Source organism: Trematomus bernacchii, unplaced genomic scaffold, assembly GCF_902827165.1.
Source record: "Trematomus bernacchii unplaced genomic scaffold, fTreBer1.1, whole genome shotgun sequence".
Lineage (NCBI taxonomy): Eukaryota > Metazoa > Chordata > Actinopteri > Perciformes > Nototheniidae > Trematomus > Trematomus bernacchii.
In genome coordinates, this window is record NW_022987662.1 from 3,306,815 (window position 1) to 3,332,357 (window position 25,543).

Below are 25,543 nucleotides of genomic sequence, written 5' to 3' on the forward strand. Positions count from 1 at the left end.
AATGCAACACAGAGCTTTCCCCATGTCAAGTCATCTGGCACCGCTTAGGTGAGGATTTCTTTCCAAGTCATCAGACTTTTTTCCAATCACTCAACCAATCAGGAAATGAACATGAATGAAACATGATGTCGTCAACCAATGTGCAGATAACAAACCAGACGTAGCCACAAATAAAGACAGGTTGAGGCTGGAGAATTATCCAATGTATGATGATCAAAGCCCAGTATGCCTATCCAGGGCTTTTGTAAGCATCTACCACTTGATGCGAGAGATAATGTGCTACAACAAGTCAACTTTGTAGCCTAAAAACAGAGATGGAGAAAACATTTGAAGTTTATTCTGGACCTTGGAAAGAGATTGATAAAGTCAGCTATAATCCAATATACTGTTCAGTGTGCAGTGACATGTAGTCCTTGAAGTGTCTCCATGTAAAATAGTTATTGTGCACAAGCTGCAGGCATCTGGTTCTGCATGTGATCCTGACCTCTGATCCCTCCAGAGGGGCGCGTGCAGAAGAAGATGTAACCACAAGGGTGAATAAAGAAAGTATTACATTCAATTGTTCCTCCCCCGTTGTGATAATAGATGGATTCATGATCTGATTATTCTACATTTCTTTAAAAAAAATATAAAAAATAATCATGGTTTTGAGACACATATGTTGCATCCTGTGATTTGAACTTTGCAGTAGGCTTTATTGCATTGTCTACTGACTTGTAGCTCTGGCTTTGTGCAGCATGTACACTTCTTCATGTCTGGGTCTGAGGTCACTGAATGGGTGTGAATGCTTCAGCGATGCCCTCGTCCGTATCTCCTCCCATGACACTGACATTAAAGGCATCTTAGTGTGAGTCCACGCCTGATGAAACAGGGTCTGATGCCCTGGAGCAGTAGGCCACAGCCTCCTCAAAATGTGCACACGCCCTCCCCATGAAATGGACCTTTCATGGTCAGCAGCATGGCCCACATCCTTGAAGAAACACTGTCTTTATCTTGCCTTTTCTTATAATTTGTGTATCTATTTAAACAGAGTTCTGCGGTGACCATCAATGGGACATTTCAATTGCATTCAGTGTTCTCAGACTTTACAGTGCACGCATGACATGTTGTAACGTTACATTTATTGTTATCAAGGCCAGCAAGAATCCTTGTATCTTTGACATGTTTTGCCAAGTAAAGAAAAACCTCAAGTCTTTGTACTTCTGACATCCTTCATTAGCATTACCAGAAAGCTGGCAGAGACTCATTCATGCTCGGCTGTCCCCAAATCAATGGTCAGGCTTTCTGTCAAGGTCAGGGAACATTTTCTGCTTACAGGAGACAGTGTTTGCTGTCAGTTAGAGTAAAAGGGACGCTGATATCAGTGCAGCACTGACAAGCTACAAATACATCTACTAACTGAGCACGAATATCCTTTTTTCCATCTGCGAATCTTCTGTTAGAGAAGCCCAGACAGTCCCAATAGTGCTGTGGATTATCAGAAGAGTTTGCCAAGAAATGTCCTAAAAAAAGCTCCAAAACTCTTGTAGTTGCAGCTTCTCCCATATGAGGATTTTCTGCTTCATGCACTGTAAACTTAAGAATGTTGGCTTTTGAACTTTGGTAAGACAAAACAAGACTTTTAAAGACATCACCTTGGACATTTATTTTTGACATTTTACTGACAAAATATAGCACCTAGCAGTTGAGTCGGTCAGGAAAATAACACACTGTGTTGTTGTTAATGGCTGCAACAAAGATTTTCTTACAATTCTGAGCTTGGACAATCATTTTCTTCTTTTGTCAACCGGAAAAAGGTCCTGCTGGTTTCTGCTCTGACATCCAGGGCCTGAAAGTGTTTCATACAGAAAGGCTGACAGGGTTTCAGTGACCCAGAGTTCATGGTGTTCACTCAACAGCCCTGACAAATGCTCTGTACTCAAAAACTGAAAGAATGGCCACTGGTTATTGTGTCTAGTGCTGAGTGTGTGTTTCTATGTGTGTCTGTGTATGTGCAGGGATTTAAACCAGCAACCCTTTGCTCCTGATTCTGGCCATTAAGCCTCAAACTAGCCCTTTTATTTGTGACCTCAATATGTGCAGACAGAGATAAGGAAACAAAGAAAAGAGACACATTTAACAATAGTGTCTGGTGTCTAATAGTGTAAGTGTGTGTGTGTGTGTGTGTGTGTGTGTGTGTGTGTGTGTGTGTGTGTGTGTGTGTGTGTGAGCTTGAGGCAGTGCTCTGTAACCTGAATGTGAGTAAGGAACCGGTTCGACTCATTTCCTGCTCAGCGCTTTGTCATTTAACAGTGGACACACACACACTCACACATACACTTATTGGAAGACACCTCCCCCATAGGTGACTTGCCTCTCTCCCATGAGCCACTCCTTAGCTCCAAATCACAAACACATACACACACTCAAAAAAAACAAGAGTTTGTATATCCAGACTTGATGAATTAAAGTGATTTAGTATAATTTTCTTAAATGGCTTGTTTTAAAAAAAATGAGCCCATGTCCAAATGTCTTTCTCATCATTGAACTCACTCAAGGACACAAGTACATGACCATAATGTTTCTCACACACACACACACACACATTTCCCACACCATTTCCCTGTTGTAAAGTATAATAACAGCTGTCCTCGGGCCAGTTACAGCTATCGTAAAGAGACGACAACTCCCAGAACTCATTTAACACACACACACTCACACACGCATGCACACACACGCCATGAACCTGCAGGGGGGGGGTCTCTGTAGCACTTATTCTGCCCTCCTTTCCCTCTCTCCCTCTCTGTCACTGCCTCCCTCTCTTTCTGTCTCTCTTTTTCCAGCCCGTAAGTGACGTTTGACCACATTTTACAGCTGAAGGTGACAACGTACACACTCACATTCATGCACACGCTGCAGTATGTGTTCTCTCCAGGCATGTGTATGTGTGTGTGTGTGTGTGTGATTGTGATGAAGGGAGGGGGACCAGGCAGAGGAGAAAGTAAGAGAGTTGTTGTGTTCACATTCCTGCAGTTTCTCTTTTGTATGCTTTGAAGAATAGATGTTGTAATAAAGCACAACTTGCGGTCAGGGTTGCACCTCGAGTGAACTACAAAAAGTTAGAGACACACATTCCTAAAAAGCTTTGACTTTGACCTGTTCTAAATGATGGTGTTTGGTTGTGATCTATACAGTTCCTAATGTGTCGTCATGTCTTTCTTGCAAAAAAGGATTGTGATCTTAAGGAGACTTCCTGAATAAATAAAGCTTAACTAACGAGCACATAGTAAAACATTCTCAGACATTTAGTAACACAGCAGCATTGCTACTACAAAGTCAAAAGAGGCCAAAATATGAAGCCATTAAGCTCCTTACACACCAAGCCGATTTTCGGCGACAATAGATGTCTGGCCGTCGATGAGCGTCCTGTCGCCCTACTCAGATTGGTGTGTCCCACCCTGTCGTGTCTTTTCGGCCGTGCCGACACCTACCGCCGCCGATTCAACATGTTGAATCGGTAGGCTGTCGGTAAAAGGCCGTCGGCTAAAGAAATCACTCTGATTGGCTGTTCAGCTAGCGAATCAGTGCATGAGAAGCGAAACGGAAGTGAGGGACCCAAACAAACGATTAAGAAAGCAAATCTGAGATTTCATTTAACTCCAGCTCTCGACACAGGTTCGGGAAAGCCCCATGAGCTTCTCGCTGTAGAGTGAAAATGGAACACACACGCTATTTGTTGTTTGTTTATATCGCGCAGTCTGTTCTTCTTCTCTCGGTTATCACACAGTCTGTCTTCCAGTTGTTGCCTCTTTTGATTGACGAATACACACTACCGCCACCTGCTGGTAAGGAGAGTTATTGCCACTCACGCATGCGCAGTTCGCACGTGCTTCTTGGCCATCGGCTGAAGTCTTTGCGGTGTGTTCCAGACAGTTGGCCAAGACGCAGGAGACGTGAGGCGACACAACAGTCGGGTCCGTCGGGACGTGTTCTTTGGTGTCAGATTTGTGTTTTAAGGACCTTTTTAGATGTTCAGTCGCCATCTAATCTGCAGAAAAACTATTTGTGCACAACTATGGAAAGGGCAGTTGGTCAAAGTTCAATACAAAATTATAATTGTAACTCAGAACAAGGCTTAGTTTTAAAGAGCAGACCGTAAACGTTGATATAAAAACGGTTTTGGTTAAAACATTTACGATTCCTGTGAGTTCCAAATAAGTTGAGTAATGCGGGAGATCTTTGAAGCTATGTTGACGTCTTAGATGTCAGCAATTAATAGGATGTTATTATTATCTCTGATAGGAATGATTGCCAAAACCAGGTTGCATTAAACAGAATACACACCTGCCTTTGGAAGTAAACCCAGTGACTGCAGTGCAAACATAGCTGTAAATATTATTTGATGTTGGTTTACATTTCTACACACAGTACTAGCACTTGTGACATACCGCTAGTACCTGTTATGGTTGCAGACATCGTTTTTACCCTCAGCACAGCCACCATCCTGACAGGCCAACAGAAATGTGTAATTTATGTTTAGCTCTGCAGACAGTCTCAGAAGAAGATGCTTTGGTAGATGTCTTGCTGCTCGCGTGTTATTCCCACACGTGTGTTATTCCCTTTGTTTGGGTCTCTGTGGTTTCCACCGCTGTGTAATGTGCTCATTTTCCGTGCTGGCAGAGAAAAGTAAACTTCCTCCAGGACGGTAAACGCTATCGTTAGGTATCTTTTGTTGTTCGACAGAACTGTGTCACCACGACAGATAAAAGAGCCTCTTTGACATTATCTTTTTTTATTTGAGATTGTTTTTTCCACATTTGATTTGTATTGGTTTCAGAAGTCCCACGAACATTTTCCAATTGTTATTTTAGGTGCTTCTTTCTTCTTTGAAGTTTGGAGGCTTTTTTTTAAACGTGTGTTTATTTGTTTGTCTTTTTTCTCTCTCTGCGTCTCTGTCGGCGCTCTCGGCAGTATTAGTGCTGTTTCAGGTTGTTCTTTGTGTGTCCGTGTGGAGAACTGATTTTTGTCCGACAGGCTGAACAACAGAAGTGCTACTGCTGCACAAACGCTAGGATAGACTAAATCCGAGCCGCCAGTCGGTCAGTGAGTAAATCAGTCAGCAAGCTTTTTTGAACTGGACCAATTGGAGAAGTGGTCCAGGCAGTTCAGTGTGTCAGTCGCCTCTCTGCTGACTTGATAAGCTAGCTGCTTCAGATTTAACCTGCTTATAGCTCTTGGGTGGGATTTTCTTTATTATAAACTTGCACTTAAGTTTCCTCCTCTTCTGTCCTTTTCCTTTCCTTTTCTCTTTTTGTTTTCGGTCCATTTCCCCCTTCTCTTCTCCATCTGGCTTTACTTACCTCGTGTGTGTGTGTGTGTGTGTGTGTGTGTGTGTGTGTGTGTGTGTGTGTGTGTGTGTGTGTGTGTGTGTGTGTGTGTGTGTGTGTGTGTGTGTGTGTGTGTGTGTGTGTGTGTGTGTGTGTGTGTGTGTGTGTGTGTGTGGTGTGTGTGTGTGTGTGTGTGTGTGTGTGTGTGTGTGTGTGTGTGTGTGTGTGTGTGTGTGTGTGTGTGTGTGTGTGTGTGTGTGTGGGTGTGTGTGTGTGTGTGTGGTGTGTGGTGTGTGTGTGTGTGTGTGTGTGTGTGTGCGCTTGACTGTGTGTGTGCTTGACTGTGGGGGTTGGTGTCTAATGTGTGTGTGTTTGTTCTGCTCTTATCTCGTCCACACCAGACCTGCTTTCCAGTCCAAAACCTCAGCTGTGCCCCGATTGGCTCAGAAACAAACTGCCTTCTGTCTGCTCTGTTATTGGCCCGTTCAAATCCTCCACAATGGATTACGCATTATTTGATTGTATTCTCCTGGTAATTTATCAGTTAGTTATCAGGAGAACATGATGAATGGTTTAGTTTGTCTGTGTAAAGAAGCTTTTTGGCTCCGGTTACATGTGGGTACATACAGGTGTTGGGCTCGCTGCTCCACCCAAATGCACCGCACCAACTACTAGCAATCATTTCGACCTCAATCTGTCCAGTATTGATTTGTTCACAGTCCAGGCACTTTCTTGTATAACTCAATAGGACTTATCCAAATAGCCTCATTCCCAGTGTGTGTGTGTGTGTGCAGTAAAACCTGGACGTGTTATTCATCTCTTCAGATCACTCGCATGAAGTTTTTCGGGAGAAACACCAGCAATAATACATTAATCACTTCCTGGATTTTTCCCTCTTTGAGTCATAATTCGGTTAAAGTTTACACAGGCTCAGTATCTGTAGAGTCAGCATTTTTTAGGTCAAGTGTGCATTGAAGGGTGGAGGGAAGAAGCCAGTTGAGACTTGTTGTTCGGGGAGTTTTACTTAAAAGAACCAGTGCTCTCAGTTTTTAGCCGGGCTGAGTGGCGTCTTAGGGGTGAATAATCACTCCCCTCTGACTCATTCAGAGTGACACACGGACATGGGATCTGATCGTTTATGGTCTGGTTTCTGTGACGTTATAAGATACCAATGTCTAGAGTCATCTAAAGATTTAATTGCCAGATCATAAAACTGTTGTGTCTCCTTCAGTTCCCCAGAAAAGGTTTGTTTTACAAAAAGCTGAGAGGGTCAAAGCAGGTTTTTATAGTGAATAGTAAAAACGGGAGCCTTACGGTACCAAACTGTACTTCAACCCGAACACTGACAGAAACAAAGGTGTGGACAGTAAACGGAGAAGTGGGTGTGGTGACAATGGGTGAACAAACACACAGAAAAAGAGGAGGGGATGGTTCAGATTTCCTAAGAAAGAGTGAAATCTGACTCCCTCTGGGGCTAACGGGTGAACACATTCACAGACAGTGAGAGAGCGAGGGGAGGAGGGGGGAAGGTAAAGGAGAGGGGAGGAGGATTTCCCAATGTTTCTCTGTGAACGACCAGTCTCTCTATCACCCTCTCTCCTCCTCGCCTTATCTGCCAGCCAGTGCCTGAGACAGTGTGCATGTGAAGTTGCTTTAAATGTCAGCATTTGAATAGTAACAGAGATTAACGATGGGGAGATAGACTCGGAGCGTAAGAGGGGGAGAGAGAAGACGCGGGAGAGGGGTGAATGTCATAAAGATAGCGTCTATGAAAGGTTTTGACCCCTGCTAACTGCGCTAACAGCTATCTCATGAAACACACAAACCTATACACACACATTATTCTGATTATTTGGACATGGAGGAAGGAGATGTTCCCGTGGAGGTGTGATCGGGAAGGTGTCATGTTGACTGTCAACATTTCATTTAGGTTTGTTTAATTATGCCACCAACATGAGGAATTTAAAGCTTCAAAGTGCAGTATTAATGCGGAAGTTAGTCTAATTTTCTGATTTACATGATTGTCAACCAACAGAAAATCAGTTGCCTAGCATTTAGATGTTTTCAATTGCAAGCAAGAACACAGAAATAAGGTTTTGCTATTATTCTCTCTTAGTCGATCGTTGTAAACTACATATTGTGGTGGAAATGATCCTAACCCTAACCCTTTTTTAGAATATAAAACATAAATTCAAAGAGTCTTTTAAGTTTTATTGCAATAATAACAGGGTTCACATTTGCAAATGAAGATAAGAGACACTGAATGTTCAGAAAGTTCACATCAAGTCCCCTATATACATGTATTGCCCTTGAAAGATGTCCGTAAAAAACCTCTAAGGTGGCATTTATACCAACATGCAACAAAAAATGGTCTTCCTATTCATTTCAATGTGGATAGTCAGGACTGAAAGGCATGCCGGGAAAGTAACCTGCAAAAAAGGGCATTCAGAATCAACTTCTGGAGATACACAACCCAACGTCATGCTGCGGCGTCCAATCATGTAACCTGCAATTAATGGGCCATTCAAATCAAATGGGTCAATCAATGGAGTGTCATTCAAACAGGTCGTTTAAAGTGACACCCCCACACCTCTGCGCAGCTCCGTGCTAATCCCCGCACCGCTTGATTTGGTGTGAATGCAGGCTTAATGACAATGCGGCCACACTCAAAAAACATAAATGCCGCTGTTTTATCAAAAGACGGTTCCTCGCAGCTCACTTCCTGCTGCTTTTGTATTGTGTGACAGTGATACCCTGATGGCAGGTCATTAGTAAGTCGTTCACGCCTCATTGTCTGCTGATGATGCTTTTTGTTTGCGGTTGTCCAACCAGAGATGTGTTCGCAGGTACTTCATTCAACTCCCTTTGTCTTACAACGCAGCGATGAGAGCCTCATTCAGCAGAAAAAGTCACATTTGAACAAAGAAAGCCCCTCAGAAATACAGTGAGTGTGCTATTTGTCGCTAAAAGCCTTTTACAGAATCAGTCAGTTTTCATTGTTAAAAACATTCATGTATGTCTGCCGGATAAAATGCCAACATGCAGCGATGGAGGTCAGCGCTGTCTTTCACAGAGAGCGGCTGTACGACCAAATCATCAGTTTGTTGAAAATAATGCGGTGCTTGAAAACTGCTTGAGTTTGAATTTGAATTGAAAAGCGGCATTAACCCCAGGAGAGGAGCGGGGTGAGGGGGAGAAGATAGTCAGGGATGGAAGGACAGAAAGGCTCCTCACAGAAGGAAAAACACACATTTCTGTTTTACTGTTACTGTCAATGGAAACTCCTGAATCAGCTGAAAACACACACACACACACACACACACACACACACACACACACACACACACACACACACACACACAGAGACACACACACGTCTCAGATTCAATTACAGCATTGTGAGATGAAGGAGAAATTCTTCAGCCTTCAGCACTTCCAATTAAACTACCTCTCTGAGTGTGTGTACGTGCACGCATGAGTGTCACTGTGTGTGTGTGTGTGTGTGTGTATTTGGGTGTGTGATTGCGCGTGCCAGTGTGTATGTTTAACAGGCGAGGTGTGTGTATATGGGTCTTGGCTTTGATGGCGTCGCGCTGCGCTGCAAGGGCCACTGAAGCGTGACGAGTGAGGGTTTGTGTGTGTGTGTGTGTGTGTGTGTGTGTGTGTGTGCCTCTCTGATGTCACCTTGTATCATTGCAGGCTAATTTCACCTATTCTCATAGAAGGAGGGAGAGAACAAAAAAGTAGAGACGACACAGTGAAAGTAAATGCTAAGGTACAACTTTATTAGTGTCCTTGAGGCGGTCAGGGCAAAACACACACTCATTTAAAACAACAACAAACACACTGGAAAACATAGTGTAGAAAAACACAAAACATAATACAGGCCACTTTCAAGGGTGCCTTATAAAGGGACAGTGTATAATAATATAAGGTTATACTATGTCATCATTTCCGCATGAATTTGTCTCCTCTTCTCCGTTTTAAGCTGTTTTCATGCGTTTCTTCCAAAAATCTAGACCCGTCCCACAAAGCCATGAATGATTAGAAATCCGGGTCACAGACATAATTATTAACTGGACTCTGACAAAAATGTTTAATGATTTGGACGGAAACAGTATTACTCGTGGTTGGAATTGGAATTTAATGACGTAAATGTAATTATTGTGCTTGGAAATGATTTCCGTTTGCAAAATGGAGCCCCTCATTCCCTCCTACTTCTCTTCCTATTTATCTTTCTCCCCTCTTCTGTTCTCTTCTCCTTTCGGGTCTCCTTCATCTTCCCCTCGTTTTCTCTTTCTCCTCCTCCCCAATCCTCTTCTCCTCACTTCTCCTTGCTTCATGTTCTATTACTGACTCCTTTAACTAATTATTAACAACAGTTAGAGGGTGTTTCTCAATGTCGAGGAAGGCTGCTCCAGAGCCACTATTTCAAGGATGCTACGTCATCGAGTTCTGTCATCGAGTCCTGTCATCGAGGACTGTTCCAATGTCCAGCATACTTGGAATTCTACCGAGTCCGGCGTACTTCGTTGCGGGAAATTTGTGTCCTCCGCGGTCTTAAAATCCCCACAATGCTTTGCGCACGGACCAATTTCCAAATCTTTGGCGGGAAATCGCGCTCCATTTAAGGCGGGGCCTCGCATATGACGCACACCTGCTAGCCTGTTCCACCATTCTTCGTTTTCCGAGGCTAGGAAGGATTCTTGCATCGCTTCTGAAGGACCTGACTCGGAGGGACTTGTCCTACCAAGGAAGCGTCCTCGACATTGAGAAACACCCACAGACAGGGAAGGAAACAGATACAAAAGCTGTTCTACATGTTTACCGCAATATCGAAACGTAACCAACAGGCTTAGATTGATCTCCCAAACAATTAATTTCCACATTTCATTTTCTGCTTGTCTCTTTCCTCTCCCTCTCCATTTTTTCCTCTTTCACTCATCCTCTCTGCTCTGTGGTGATAATATCTCTGCAGCCTGCAGACTGAAACAGAGCTCTGCTGATAAATACTAGACACAGTCACAGAGAGTATGTACTGTACGCACTTTAGAGAGAAGATGTGTCTTTTTTCGAGATAGTGTACATGCTACTTCAGATACCTGAGCAGATTTGGCCTCTGCTTGTGATCAGGGCCATGACGTGGCGATGTAACGGTAATCAAATTGTGTAATACTGTACTTTAGTGCAATCAGCTTTATATTTGATTGCTAACTAAATATATATTTTTCACTTTTTTAACATAAAAGCATGTACACATTTGACAGTACAGGCACAACATACAGCATAACAGGCCCCCTTTCAATTCACTCATACATAATGATTTAACCAAAGTATAGTCACCTCACATTAGTAAGGCAGTTGTTGAAGAATTTAGGATTTAAAGTACCAGCTTAAAATGATTTACAGTGAACATGGACGGGTAGATAGAAGAAAGTGCTGTGGAATCCAAAAAGTAATTTCCTTGAATATGCAGACTCTCTGATATCGTAAAAGTTATGCTGATATGATCCTGCGTCGACGTCCTTGCATATCTTTTATATTCCACATATCTGCACATCATGCTTTCAGAACTCTGTGACCTTACTGTCGGGAAATACGATGCCTGAAAGCAATCATCTTTTCATTTCTAGCATACATCAAATAAATGTAGTTTAACTAAATCTTGAATTATAAACATTTATCAACAAAAGAAACACCTTATAGCAGAACTAACCCTTTACAAATCCCCCATTTAATGTATATACAGATTCCTTACATGAATTTGTTATTTCATAAATAAAACAGTCAATTTTTACAGAATATAAAGTCTTATACAACATCTCTCCTTGCATCGAATCACTATGGATCCATTCAGGGGCTGAATTTATATATTATGCAGTTTGATGGCAGATGTGAGTCTTACAAAACAGCTTTTGTGGTAATGGTAGTGTAGAGTGATATTCAATGGCATTGTAGACTCTAAATATGTACTATTGTGCAAGCAGTGCCAGTTTGTAGTATAAAAGCATTTGCTGAGGAAATAGTTGTTTATTTTGAGTTATTGAACAACACCAAGGCCACACCGCACTGACATGATTCCCCAATGTCATAAGAAATATACTCTAATGGCGCATTTCCACTGCAGCGCGTAGCACGGTTTAAGCGTGCCGTGCCAAACCTGGCCCTTTCTTTGTTGCGTTTCCACTAGGCGTAGTTCCGGCTAACGGGTACTGTTTCACAGTTTTTCTGGCCCTCCAAAATCCAGGTTCTTTCCGGGCCAACAACCGGGCTGAATATGCTAAACTAGAGAGAGAATCGCTGGCAAGGGGGCTACAACTACAACAAAATGAACATATTTTACAGTTTCAAAATTATGCCGAAGTAACAACATACTGATACCGGTTAGTAAAAACCATGAATTAATGCTTTGACAAGTCTGCAGACAGACGACAGGCGAAAAACCTTTTAAAATGCGTCTTTTCTGAATGGAGATCGGCTAAGCTAACGTTGTATATGCTCCGACCGTCCACACTCACAACAACGGCCTACAGGCATAAATAAACCAGCGACTGTATTCGCCATGACACAGACAGTCTGTGGTTTGTACTTGTTTAACTTTTGTCTAGTTTCGGAACAGATATGAGGAGCTGTGAGCTCTGAGTGCTAACAGCTAACGGCTGAGTTTGGTTTTGTGGTTCTCATTGAAGATGACGTCACGGCTCCGCCTACACTGCGTTACTATAGTTACTGCCCCAGCTACTAAACTGTAATGGAAACGCAGCATAAAGTGAGCCTGGCCTAACAAGGCCTAACTATACCGTACTAAGCCGTGCGAGGCCCTGCAGTGGAAATGCGCCATTAGTGTTTTGCACAAGGCCACAAGTATTGACATAGCATTCTTACATTCTATAATCAGCCATCTCTTACTCAAATAATTTTCTTTGTCATAACAGATTTCCTGAACAGAAAAAAAGCACCTCAGACCTTCATTTAATTTAAGCATTTCCCAGGGATTTTTATCTGAGCAGACTATAGCTGTTAGATCTGATTTAATACCGTCTATTCTGCACATCTGTTGGATCACATGGGAGGAAAGGAAAGCTAATCAAACTAGCTTTTGTTATGCATTCCTGCCGCGTTGCCAACTAATAATCTTGATCTAAGCTAATAACCGAGGAATTACGCTGTCTCCTTTTTCTTTACCCGGTGCCCCCCCCATGAGGGTTGTCCGCATCCATGTTTCCCAACAGTTTGAGTCAAAGCACTTTCCTTTCCTGGAGGTGGAGGTCAATGCAAATCACCGCAGAATGAGTCTGAGTGACGGTGGCAGATGTTGTGTCTGATGCCATTCAACAATCTTTTAGAGAAGACTTTCCTGTGTCACTGAGTGTGTGTGTGTGTGTGTGTGCGTGCATGTGGCACGCCTCTCTCTGCCCTTGAGCCTTTATCAAGTCCTTCTAATTATTTTATGATGCAAATGAGTCGCCATTATTTCATTAGCGAGGCAGCCAATCACAGAAGCTGATTAGGAAGTGATTAGCATGCAGTCGGTTCCTCTCTTTCTCCCACAGTGTCCTTGTGAATGCAGAGGAGGGGGGCAATAATGTCCCATCTGGACACACACTCTGCATATAGTTGGAAAAATGTTGTTGGGATTTGTGAGACAATATTATACAGTTGATATTTACAGGCAGACAATACACAGTGTGTTTCTGGAACATGTGGTTATAATCTATATATTTTGTAATATTATATCCAGATCAGATGACTGTATAAGCTTGATTTAATGACAAAGACACAGATTATTATCCTACTACAGAGCGTTTTAATCTAATAGCTCATTGTTTTGGTGATATGGCTTAAATTTGACCATTTAAGCACACTCATATTGTTGTTTTGGTCCGCAGTAAGCAGCTTTTTCAGACAGAGATCCCTGAAAATCCTACAATATACCGTAAGCTTTGCACCAACAAGCCTAGATGGTTAACAAAGTAGAGCATTTAGCTGCTGAACAGACAGATATTTCACAAAAAAGAGATCAAATGAGAGTAAATATTGTACTTGCACAATTTCAAATAAATGCCTATGTCTGCTGGATGTTTAAACAGACAACTGTTTGCAAAAACAACTTCATATACACCTAAAAAAAAGGACAATATGTCAGTGTTTAGGGGTTGTTTCTGCTGAACCCAAGAGGCTAACAACATCAGTCATTGCACGTGTATTGAATTACAGTTTTGTTTACCACCAACAGAGCATTGAAGTAGCATCAAAGATAACTACTCCATCAATAGATAGATGGATATATTTGAAACTTATGAAACACTTAAGTAAGACATGGCTTGCGTCCTTTCTCTCCCAACAGAAGTAAAATAATAGTTCACGGTCTGGTCTTTTCATTATTGGCAGCATCGATCAGCTGTCAGATGCCTGAGTCGGTTGATGTGTGTGTGTTGGTTTAAGTTGGCAGGACATTGAGCAAAGGCAGAAGTGTTAGCTGAGAACGTGGGCGAGTTGCAGGAGGTTTGTGTGAGTGTGTGCAGAGAGTTTCACACATATTACCGCAGACCCCCTTTTTCAGCACACACACATACATACATATGGACACACAGCAACTTTGTTTAGTGTGTTTACAGCGAGAATGTCTATCTGAGGTGTGCAGACGAGGGAAAAAGGAATGCTTTACGATTAAGGGTGTGAAGCGGAAATTTAAAACAAGGACATGTTTTTCTTCACTGCTAAGCCAAGGCAAAATACCTCTTCCATCACGGCACTATATCCGAGCTGAGTGGATCTGTGTGTGTGTGTGTGTGTGTGCGTGTGTGTGTTTGTACATAGTTAAAAGCCCACAGCACATACTGCCTTTCTAACACGGTGGGTTTAAATCCAATCTCTCTGTCCGCTGTATACTGCTTTCAGAGGCAGAGATTCCAGAAAAACAGCTTTGAAACTGAATGGAGCTTCTGTATGGATTTTGTAGTTTTTCCGAGGTTAAACAAGGCCAAACAAATGCTTTAGCATGTACCGAGGCCTAAGTACTTCTGCAATGCCAAAACTATGGACCAACAATTTATCACTGGAAGAGAAACACACCAAACTTCTTCAGCTTTACACTAAACGAATGCTAACACATTTTACTATCCCGCCACCTCTAGAAGCCCTCAGCACATACCGGTTTTTGAGCAATTAATACATTATTTGTTATTTTTTATACTCCTAACCTTTATCCAAAATATCTTACAGACAACTAATATTAACATGCTATTTTCTTTTACCTTTCCTTGCACCTCTGCTTACTTGGTTTATATTTAAATATGTCTGGGATTTTAGCCTTTGCTGACCATTTACAGTACATGCCGACAAACGTATATAACACACCACAGGAAAGGGTAATAGTGCCTCTTTAAACCACCACCAAACATTCAGGATAGGCTTCACAGTAAACTACAGTATTTACATAATACATAATACATTGTGTTATCATTCACATTAGCAATCAAACCTAACATTGGAGGCATGAATGACAACTGCTCAACTTGTCTCATCAAAGATTGCAAACTAATCAAAGACCATAATCAAACAATCAATGCTGTTTTTTTTTAAATGTTCTTACCTTGCTAATTCAACTTGAACGTCATATTACTGAATGATGATCAAACCTTATGGGATTTATTTGGGAACCAAGATACAGTTAATACAGATACAGGACAAAGAGTACTAAGACCTCTATGGTGCTGCTATGCACATGGTCATTTCCACAACCTTACTCTCTCTTTGCCAACAATCTGGAGGTCCTTTCTTCACTAAAAGCGTAGAAAATGCATAAATGTGGAAAACGTACGATTCTGTTGTTAACAAAAGATAGTATTTTCCACTATAGAGGCATAACATGCACAAGGTTACCCTTTTCTATAAACAGGCAGAAAGCATACCTACACTTGTCCTTGCCTAGGCGGCACACTATTCCCATTCACATGCAAATGGCTCCTGCTCTTTTAACCCATGCAGAGAGAGCTACCTGACAACAAGATGTAACCTGACACACACACTGTGGGAGACAGGAAGTCATGGAGTTTCACACACACACACACACACACACACACACACACACACACACACACACACATACACATACACATACACATACACATACACATACACATACACACATACACGTACAGCAGCATTTGTTGGACATCAGTTAAGTTAGATTCTGTACATCCAAGTCATAATATAAAAGTTTGGAGTAGAAAAATGCGTGGTCTACTTTGTGCCCTCTACTTGTCCGAGCATTTTTCGCTTTATGACTGGAGGTAACTCGCTGTGACAAAGGCTTAATTGAATTGAATCGGAGTTGCACGAGGAGAGGCTGGTTTAAAGAATGACGCCCAGAGGAATGTGATCCAGTGCATCTCTGACGCTGTGAGTCACAGGCAGCCGTACAGCCGGCAGCCGAAGACAGTCGCTTAGTTTGATGTTAACTTGTTTCTCCTCCGGCGGCGGCTGTCACCTCTTGGTATCCCTCTGTAGCAGAGCTCGGATCAGCGGGGTATCTGAGGGCCTGTCGTTTTGCTCTCCATCACAGCCGCCGCAGCTCGCTCTAGGACACAGGTAGCAGAGCTGCAGCACAAACTGAATGCTGGGAGATTTATGTCGCTGGCCGTGCCGGTTAATGACAGTGCTTCATGGTGGCTTGCTTTCATATACCTTCTTTCCTAGAGGTCTCTTAGTGGTCCTGGTTATAGTGTAAACATTGCACCTGTGTATCTTGGTGTTGAATTTCTTTCATTACTTATACTCTCTGGAAAACTGAAGGTTAAACACAAATATTAGACGACAAAGACAAATAAATGAAAATGTTTTTTATTTAGCCTTTCTTTGCTCTGCAATACTTATTGTTTGCAGTTCTAATGAACAATTTAGCTAGGTCAAATAATGTTGGCATCCGGACTAAGAGTGTCTTACCTTATTATAGGGCTGCTCGATTATGGCAAAAATCATAATCTCGATTATTTGGGTCAATAATTGATATCACGATTATTCAAAACGATTATCCATTTACTTTGAAAACATCCATTTATTTAAAAAGAAAATGTGAACAGTATGTTTTTAACAGTTGATTACCCTGAACTTTAAGTAAATTCAACTGAAAAACCCATTAAAAAAAAAAAAAAAATAAATAATAATAATAATAATAATAATAAAAAAATAATCGTTTTATTTCGATTACGTTGTCTTCGTAATCGTTGCAAGCCAACATCGTAATTGCGATTAAAATACGATTAATTGAGCAAGCCCTATCTTATTACATTACATGGCGCAAACAAGTTTATTAATTAAATTACCTCTCAGATCTTCAGGTTTGTTTCTGTGCTAAGGTTGAACTGGGCCTTTAGTCTAGAGCTGGGCAATACATCAGTATAATATTGATATTGGGATAAATCATTCATTATCATCTGGGGTTTGGTTATTTTAATCACAGAAAACAGCTTCTTAAATGATTTTGTATTCCTCATTGACAGTAGACATGAAACAGTCAAAAACATGACCTTTGATGATGTCATCTTGGGATTTGGGAAACCCTAAATAGTCATTGATGAATCGAGAAAATAATCAATAGATGAATCAACAATGGAAGTAATACTTAAGTGCCGCTCTTATATATTGCAAATCACGTTCATAAAACGATATAAAAGATCTTCTCCTACTTTGGCCAATGTCGAAAAGGACAAATATGACGCACATAACCACCAGTGACTTGAATCAGATGGCATTGTGGCTTTTCTTAGCCATATCTCTCCTGGCCATTTTATTAACACAAGCCCTGCATCGCTCTCAGGTCAGTGAATCAGATGGCTGGCAGTAGCCCGATAGTTATTTCTATCAGCGATATTGTCATTACAAGCCACATATCATTGCAAGTTGATTGTTCGGCTGGCCGTCAGGGACACGAGGCGTCTCTCTGCGTTAGAGCGAGTTCCTGTTGGGGCGGGGCCACGGGGGGGCCAGCTCACACATGGCGGTCCCGAGGCCGCGGTGCTGGGCTCAGATGATCCGCTGCAGGCCGTGATGGCTGAGTCAGAGGTGATCCTGAGCGGCGCTGAGTGATGACTGTTGGAGCTCAGACTCCTGGTGCTTTGTTAATGAGCTGAGACACGCACAGAAAAACAACACACGAGAAAAGTTTGACTGCATATGCAATATTCAAATCGCAGGAGGTGCAATATTTGTTCTCGGCGGCAGAGATATTCTGGCCTATAAACGCTATTCTAGACTCCAGATCTTCATTAAAAATCACACCATGATCATTTGAATATATTTTTCAATGATCATAAATCTAATAAGTAACCAAAATGATCAATCCCAGTATGCATCTTCATTTGTCATTGTTTCCCAAATCCTATTTCCAGCCCTAAATAGGACTAGGGAGGAATTCATGTTGCATTACTAAGTATTAGATTGAATTCAATGATCACTATGATGTGAACTAAATGTGTTTCTCTTTGCAGGGAGCTGCATGTTCGATGAGGGTCTCGCAAAGTGTGACTACCAGCAGGATCCCTACGATGATATTGACTGGACGCACATCAACACACAGGAAGTGGCGTACGTCTCTCCAGAACTGCCCAAAGGTGAGACTTCACTTCCTTTCTCCTGTCTCTCTCATACACCGTGTTTAAAACGGCAATCGTTATTGATCTGTGAGAAATACTTCTGATGGTTTTTCAAAGTACTTTAAAATAGAACACTATCAATTGTTATGGAGTATCTTTTCGTGGTTGTATTGTAGCTCTTATTCAAGTGAAGGATCTGTGTACCTCTTCCACCTCTAGCACCTTGTCCTCCTCTGTCTCCTCTTTTCCAAGACATCCTCTCCTCTTTAATCAGTTGTTTTTTTTCTCCGTGGTGATGATGAAGGGGAAATTAAATCTTTCTGCCGTAGGGCTGAGGGTCTAATTAACAGAATATGAGATCATTAATCAACGGCGGGGAACAGGGAAGGTTGCCTACATTACAATCTTAAAAAGCTAAATGTTATAGCAATAACCAGCTATACAATGTTGAGATGGTAACTGGCGTCAGAACAAATTAAAACCACAGCCTAAGAGGAATTTTGACTCGAGTATGAACAATGATGTTAACCACATTAAGGAAAGCATGTTCAAATATTACAACCACAAATTGGCTTTGGGTTTGTTCACATCTTTTCTCTCTAATCCTTTCCTTTCCTCTAGTCTCCTTCCAACATTTCCTTTCCTTTCCTTTCCTCTAGTCTCCTTCCAACATTTCCTTTTCTTTCCTTTCCTTTCGTCCACTTGTCCTTCTCGCCTCCTCTCCTGTCCTTTCCTTTACTCTCCTCTCAGCTCTTTTCCCCTTTTTTCCTCTACTCTTGTGTCCTCCAAATGTTTCTTTTCCTCTCCTTCTCTGTCCTCTAATATACTTTCCTCTCTCTGAACTTGCCTCACTGTGCCTCCTTTCTTCTCATTTCCTTTTATCTCATCTCCCCTCCTTTCATATTGTGTCCATGTGTTTCCTTTCCTGTCATGTTGTCTTTTTCCCTGTCTTCTATTCCCCTTTCCTCTGTTGTATCATCTCCTTTGCTTTCCTTATTTCTCCTTGTGTCTCCTTTCCTCTTCTCTAGTCTCCTTGCCTCTTTTCTCCATGTGTCCCCTGGTGTCTCATTTTCCTCTCTCTAGTCCTCTTTCTTATCATCTCCTCTCTTATCTTCTCCACTCCTTTCCTTTCCTCAAGTCTCCTTTCCTTTCCTCTCATCTAGTCAAATGTCCTCTTGTCTCCATTTATCTTCTTTCCTCACCTCTATCCTCTTGACTCATCTCCTTTCCTTTCCTGTCCTCTTCCTTTGCTTTCCTTATGTCTCATTCTGTCTTCTTTCCTCTCCTAAGGTCTCCTCTCTGTTTTGGTAGATTACGACCATGTTACCATGACAATAATATGTGGTTATTTATCTCTCATGCTTATCATCCTGACACCCCAGCCCCGCTGACATTTAGAGAAAGGTTCAGTTCAACACCAGCCCTTTAGGATTTTCACATAAACACACACCTCCTCCCAAACTGAGTGTTTACCTGCGGTCTTGCATATATTTACTATGACACAAGAGCGGGGGGCCTCATCCAATGGTACAAAATCTAACATTTAGTGATATTAATACAAAGTGGTGTCACTAAGCAGAGTGGGCACTTTGAAGAGGTTAAATACGTGGCCCGAGCGCGCAGAAGTTATGCCGGGAATTAACATAGCATTACCTCCTGTAGGAGTGTGTGGGATGAGCGGGGGGGGGGGATGTCAGGGCAGGTTAATGGTTTGGAGATGTTGGTTCAGAGTGTTGCCTAAAGGTACGGGAGCACGAACTGACATTTGATGTGTTAATAATGCCAGCAGGGTGAGGGACAGCGGTGCTTGAGGATGGGAAACGAGGTTGCTGGAGGGGATTATAGATATGGCAAGGTCTTGTATTTGGAAGAAGGAGCAGGGAACGGGTGAGGGGTTGAGCTGAAATGCCTTGCCATGGGAAACATTGTTAATGCCTATTATTAGGATTGTTGTTTTGTCAGGCTATCCCAGCCACCAGTAATTTAGGAGTTCTCTGGTCCGGCTGCCGTCTCCCTGAGGCCGGGGCATGATTTAGAGAGGAGGCAGTAAAGCATTTGGGCTTTTGACCCCTTCAAACAAAGAGATATCTACTCCCTTTGTTCAGGGAGGGTTGCAGGGAGTATATGGCACCTCAAAGACCTGTGGGAGTTAGTTCATTTTACTGATTACCAGTTCAGAAGGTTGTATCTATAGTCAAAGGCATTGGGAGAACAAAAGGCGTCATATTAAGGCTTTACGTAGAAGATATTTCAGCTAACAATTATAGTTTTGTTCATAATAATCCACATTGCTAATCACCATTTGTGCTTAAGGCGGTATTTAGAGTAGAGGGATGGTTTGGCAGTTTTTTTGAAATAGAGATAAAACTATTCAGTGTAATCTCTCTGAGGGTTGATGTTGGCACTAGCCTCCATGGCAGGGTCGACATGCTACGCTGGCAGCGCGCGTTGTGCCAGTTGAACATTCATGGGCTGGGGCTCTGGGGCTCGGCGGACTAAAGCAGATACTCTTGACTCATAATGTTGTCAGCCAGTACCACTCTAAACCTATTTGGCATGCCATTCTCTCCGTGTCTCTGTCTCACTGTCCTCTTGTTTTCCACAGTGTACTGGCTAATAAGGGAGGAGGAACAAATGCATTTATACTGCAGTAGAGCTGCTCTCTGGACCAATGGATGTTTTAATAATGAGAAAATAATGATGGTTGCAGCAACACAAATTAAGCAGCCTTAAAATGACTATTAAATCAAAGATCTATGACAGAATCCATACAAAACTTGATCATTGAGCTTAACAAAAGTAGTATGTGTTGCATTGGATTGCATTTGATTGTTTTAACCCCATAAAATACATATTATTTGCTTATTTGCACATTTGAATCAGAATCAGAATCAGGTTTATTGCCAAGAAGGTTGACACATACAACTAAATTGCTTTTGTTTAAATGGTGCATACAAAGTGCATAAAGCAACAAATATTGGTGCTCTTAGGAGAATCTAGTATATTTCAGATTGTATAGAGGCAGTCATAAGAAACACTTTCAAACCTCCATTCAAACGATAGATATTAAAGACAGGTTTATAGAAATACCAGAGGAACGGAAAGATTGAATTGTGAAGGGAAGAGACTCCAAAGTTTGGGAGCAACAATGGAAATTCCTAAACACCCTTTGATTTTTAACTGGAAACATGTGATGAAGAGCAGCGATAGAGTCCATGCAGGGCTTTCAAATAAAGTGATCTTCAAATCAGTTCCATATTTGACATTAAATGAACTTAGTGTTGTTGCTTTATTCTGGACAAGCGGCATCGTTGTTTAGAAGTATTTCACTGGGGTATGCTACACCAAGAGAGTCAGATTGTCTACATCCCACTCAGTATGGTTGGTAGCATATTATTTTTTTCCTATTAGCTGTTATCCCAACTGAGGGCTGTTTCTATTTTGCAGAAAAATACTCTATGTACGATTCCTCAGCTTCTGCCGCTGCTGTTGTTGTTATGTGACATATCTAGGTCTTAAGGCTGTCTCAGGGGTATTTTTAGCCCCGTCGTTACATTGTGCTGTTATTCTATTAGCGGCCATTTTAGTTCAAAGACATCAGCCATTTTACAAGCTGGCAGACTTCAGGTGTCAGATGTTCTTGGCATCATACGGTCTGCTTTCTTAACATGTACGATGTTTAATTTGCATGTACTGTCAATCTTTTACTAATCATAGTTTTTCAAAAGCCATTTTTGTCGGATTTCTTGAACCATGCAGGTGAATGCCTGCTTTACCAGGTTGGACATTGGCTATTTACCAAATATTATTCAGCTATTTTTACCAATCCTTTATCAATTTGTTTTTGTAATTTGTCAGCTGGCAGTGTTTTGCTAAGAAGAGGTACTAAAGGTTATATTTGTGTGTGTTTTGACATATCTGGGTCTCTGAATGATAGGAATATTTTGAGCTAGCACACCATCTTGGCAGCCATCTTAAAGGCACTTGTCACCATCTCAGTATCACTGCCAAAATATTGAAAAATAGGAGTGACATCCATCGTGTTTTCATTTTGGATTGATATAGATTACAGAGAAGGAGACAGATGATGGTGCTGGCCTTGCGTCGTTTCTCTTGTGATGGCTGCAGCCCTGTTTTCTGATTTTGTGTCATTTTGGGGACAACCAGGAAGTAGGATTTTGTTACGACTGAAATAGAAGTGTGAGTTTTTGTATGTGTGTGTGTGTAGGCGTGAGTGGGAAAAAGAGAGATCAAGAGAGGGAAGCAGAGCCAATCCAATAACTAGGATACAGTGTTTGGCTTTGACTGTGTGTGTGTGTGTGTGTGTGTGTGTGTGTGTGTGTGTGTGTGTGTGTGTGTGTGTGTGTGTGTGTGTGTGTGTGTGTGTGTGTGTGTGTGTGTGTGTGTGTGTGTGTGTGTGTGTGTGTGTGTGTGTGTGTGTGTGTGTGTGTGTGTGTGTGTGTGTGTGTGTGTGTGTGTGTGTGTGTACTAGTTGAAAGCCTCTTATGTTGTGCTGTAGTCTGCAGAGAAAAGTGTTTTCTCACAGCAGATTAGCTCAACAATAAGTGATAATCACTATTGTTCTTCAGCTCATTGTATACAGCACATTGTTTATTGTATAATATGGAAATAGATTTAACCAGTTGATTGGCGGGCTGTTTGTTCAACTGGAGCACAGACATTATGTTGTATTGTATTTTATTCTATGCACCTATTCTATTGAGAACTGTTATGGTAGTGTATCACTTCTCTATTTTCTTATAGGGCCACATTTGATGTTATTACACTCAAAGCTTCTATTGAGGTTTTTGAATGAAGCTTAAAATGTCTGTTGTCTGACTTAATCTTGTTATTTTTTTTTAATTCAATTTATATTATTGCAAAAGAGAGGAAATGGCTAATCCTCACATTGGAGATGCTAAAACTAGCATATGTTTAGCATTTTGCATATGTTTTTGCATTTTCAGTCTGAACCAATCGTGAAAGACCGAAATATATTGTAGCTATTCAACTTGTGTTCACGTAAAACAGAGAAACGCAGCTAATCCTCACATCGGAGATGCTAAAACTAGCATATGTTTAGCATTTTAACTTGAGAAACCATCTCAATAATTAATAATGAAAGATGGACAAACCAATAATCAATGCTTTGATTCAGTGCTTGTTCTATTCAATTCATTTATTTGATATCAATTAAATAGATATCATGTTTTTTTCGATGAGCTAATGTGAGATTGTGAGATTAGACATCAGGCAGGATAGGCTCACATTTCATCATATTTCACTGGAACAACATCTGGTTGAGGTCTGAGCTGATTACTGGAACATCTGGACGTCAGCTCACCCAGATTATAAATAATATCGAGCCACGTTCCCTATCATCCATTACTGTAAGTCCAAGGTATTTATTCAATAGTGACAGCAAGGATAATATGTACCTGCTGTACATGTATACAAACTTAGCTAACCAGTATTGACTGAAAACTTTCTCCAGAATCCGTAGGAATAAGAAAACTAATGGATTTATATTTGAAGGCAGCCAAGAAAGGAGGAATCTTTTGCGAACAAAATAAGACAGAAAATGGTAGCCCAGAGGATATGTTTAAAAAAATGCAATTAATCATGTAACGCCACTTGGTTGTTGCAGGTAATGATATGTTGCAGCCTGTGGAATTTTTTTTACAAGTGTGGTTAAGGAATCAAACATCAGCTACTGGTATCAACATGACATCATGCAAACTGCAACTGGATACTTGGAGACATGATTTTGATCAACTTTCACTCATTTTGATTGTGTAAACCTGCCTTCACGCTACACATTTGAAAATGGTATTACCTGAAAGCTGCAGAGTTGATATACCAAAATGAAAAGGAGACACTAAGGGAAAAAAGAACATAACATGAAGAAAGTAAATTAAAAAAAGTGTACTCCTTTCCTTTCTTCTCTTGCCCATTTCCAATGTGTATTTGGCTTGCTTAGAAACACATCATCACAAAGGGGAACAAATGACAAAAACACAGTAACAAGGTCTTTACATGTGGGGGGGGGGGGGGGTTGATGACTGATTTATGTACCATAAGCCCAAAAGAAATGAGAGAAGAGAGTAAACACATGCACATATAAAGGAAAGACTGAAGGCTCTTTGGAGTTTTTGTTCTCATGATAGGAAGTGTACTGCTTCAAAGTGTACATGTCAAACAGGAATGAGCAGGGAATAGAGAAGTTTACCTTGGCTTCCTGTTCTTTGTGTCCTAAATGACAGAAATGAGCTGTTAATGGGTTACATTCTTAAATTGGATTTCAGTGTTTAATGGATGGGACTCAAGCACACAATGTTGTCACAGAAGAATGCCTCTGATAGTTAATAATAATACATATCAGATGGATACAAAAAGGGGTTGGGGGTGATTAAGATTCAAGATGATACTTTTCACTACAGACAAAAGACAACAAAACCAATATGCAAAATAAAATAAAAACACTTTTTTAGCAAAAGCAAATTATGCAATGTTAAAAGTTGCTTTACATTTAATTGAACTACAATTACTTGAATTAACTGACCTGGCGTTGAAGAGCACTCATTTGTTTACACTTGTATTCAGTCACTGTAATTGGCCAATTCACATAACTGTTTTAGCTGTCGGTTTAAAGTGTTATGTCTTCAACAAGAATTATCTTCAAGCTGCAGAGAGTTGGTTTACTCGTGTAGGTACATGTAAGGCAGGCAGTGCGACTACAACATAGTTTTTGACGAGTCCAGTCGTAGAAACTAAAGTACCCCCTCACCACTGCTAGTCTGTTCAGGCACTCAATTACAGCAGGTATGTGGCGTACAAGCACAAACACAAAAAAAGCTGATTAAGAGGTCTCAGAAATCAGAGATATGTTATCCTCCCAACAGAGGGGAAATGAACAGAATACCAGCCAGATAACAGTAGTTAAAAGTATATACATATTTAGGTTTGATTGAAAAAACCCTGTGAACTAGATCCACCTTAAGTTAAATGTGATATTTCTTTTTTGACCCTCTCTTTGTCCCTGTGTTTAGGTACCTACATGTACGTGGACGTCTCGCAGCACGACAAGGGGACGAAGGCCAGGTTTCAGCTGCCTGTGATGAAGGAGAACGACACTCACTGCATCGACTTCAACTATCTGCTCACCAGCCCCGGAGGCTTCAGCCCCGGCACCCTCAACGTCCTGGTGAAGGTACTGAGAACAAACAAAAACAATAGAAATATGTAGTTTATTGCACTTAAAGGTCACCTATTATGCAAAAATGTTATACATCAACATGTGTCCCCTCTGTGTAAAGAGATACTGAAAGTTTCAGGAAAAGAGATTCGCTCACTTTTTGTCCTGATCCATTTATATAAAAACCTGTCTGAAAATGAGCTGATCAGATTTTGGCCATTTTATGATGTCATAACGATTATTTGGCTTGTGTAACCATTAGCCAGTCACCAACCAAGGTAACCCCCCCCCCCCCCCCCCCACCTTATGGGATGCTACAATGCATGATCTGTTTGGTATTTGGAGCCAAACACTTCAGAGACATGTTTTGTAAATATCTGAGACCTATAATATATTGATGAAAGACAGTATAATAGAGGACCTTTAACGGACTGAGACCGGACCCA

The 25,543-nt window shown here is 41.3% G+C and overlaps 1 protein-coding gene across 4 annotated transcripts in view; it reads left to right on the forward strand.

Annotated features, from left to right (window-relative positions):
- Window positions 1–25,543, forward strand: part of ptprk (protein tyrosine phosphatase receptor type K) — a 110,446-nt gene that overhangs the window by 26,696 nt on the left and 58,207 nt on the right. For all 4 annotated transcript variants that reach the window (XM_034135506.1, XM_034135505.1, XM_034135507.1 and 1 more), the window contains exons 2-3: window positions 17,798–17,920; window positions 24,952–25,112. In XM_034135506.1, coding sequence (XP_033991397.1) covers window positions 17,798–17,920; window positions 24,952–25,112 — 284 coding nt within the window. The remainder of the gene's footprint in view (window positions 1–17,797; window positions 17,921–24,951; window positions 25,113–25,543) is intronic.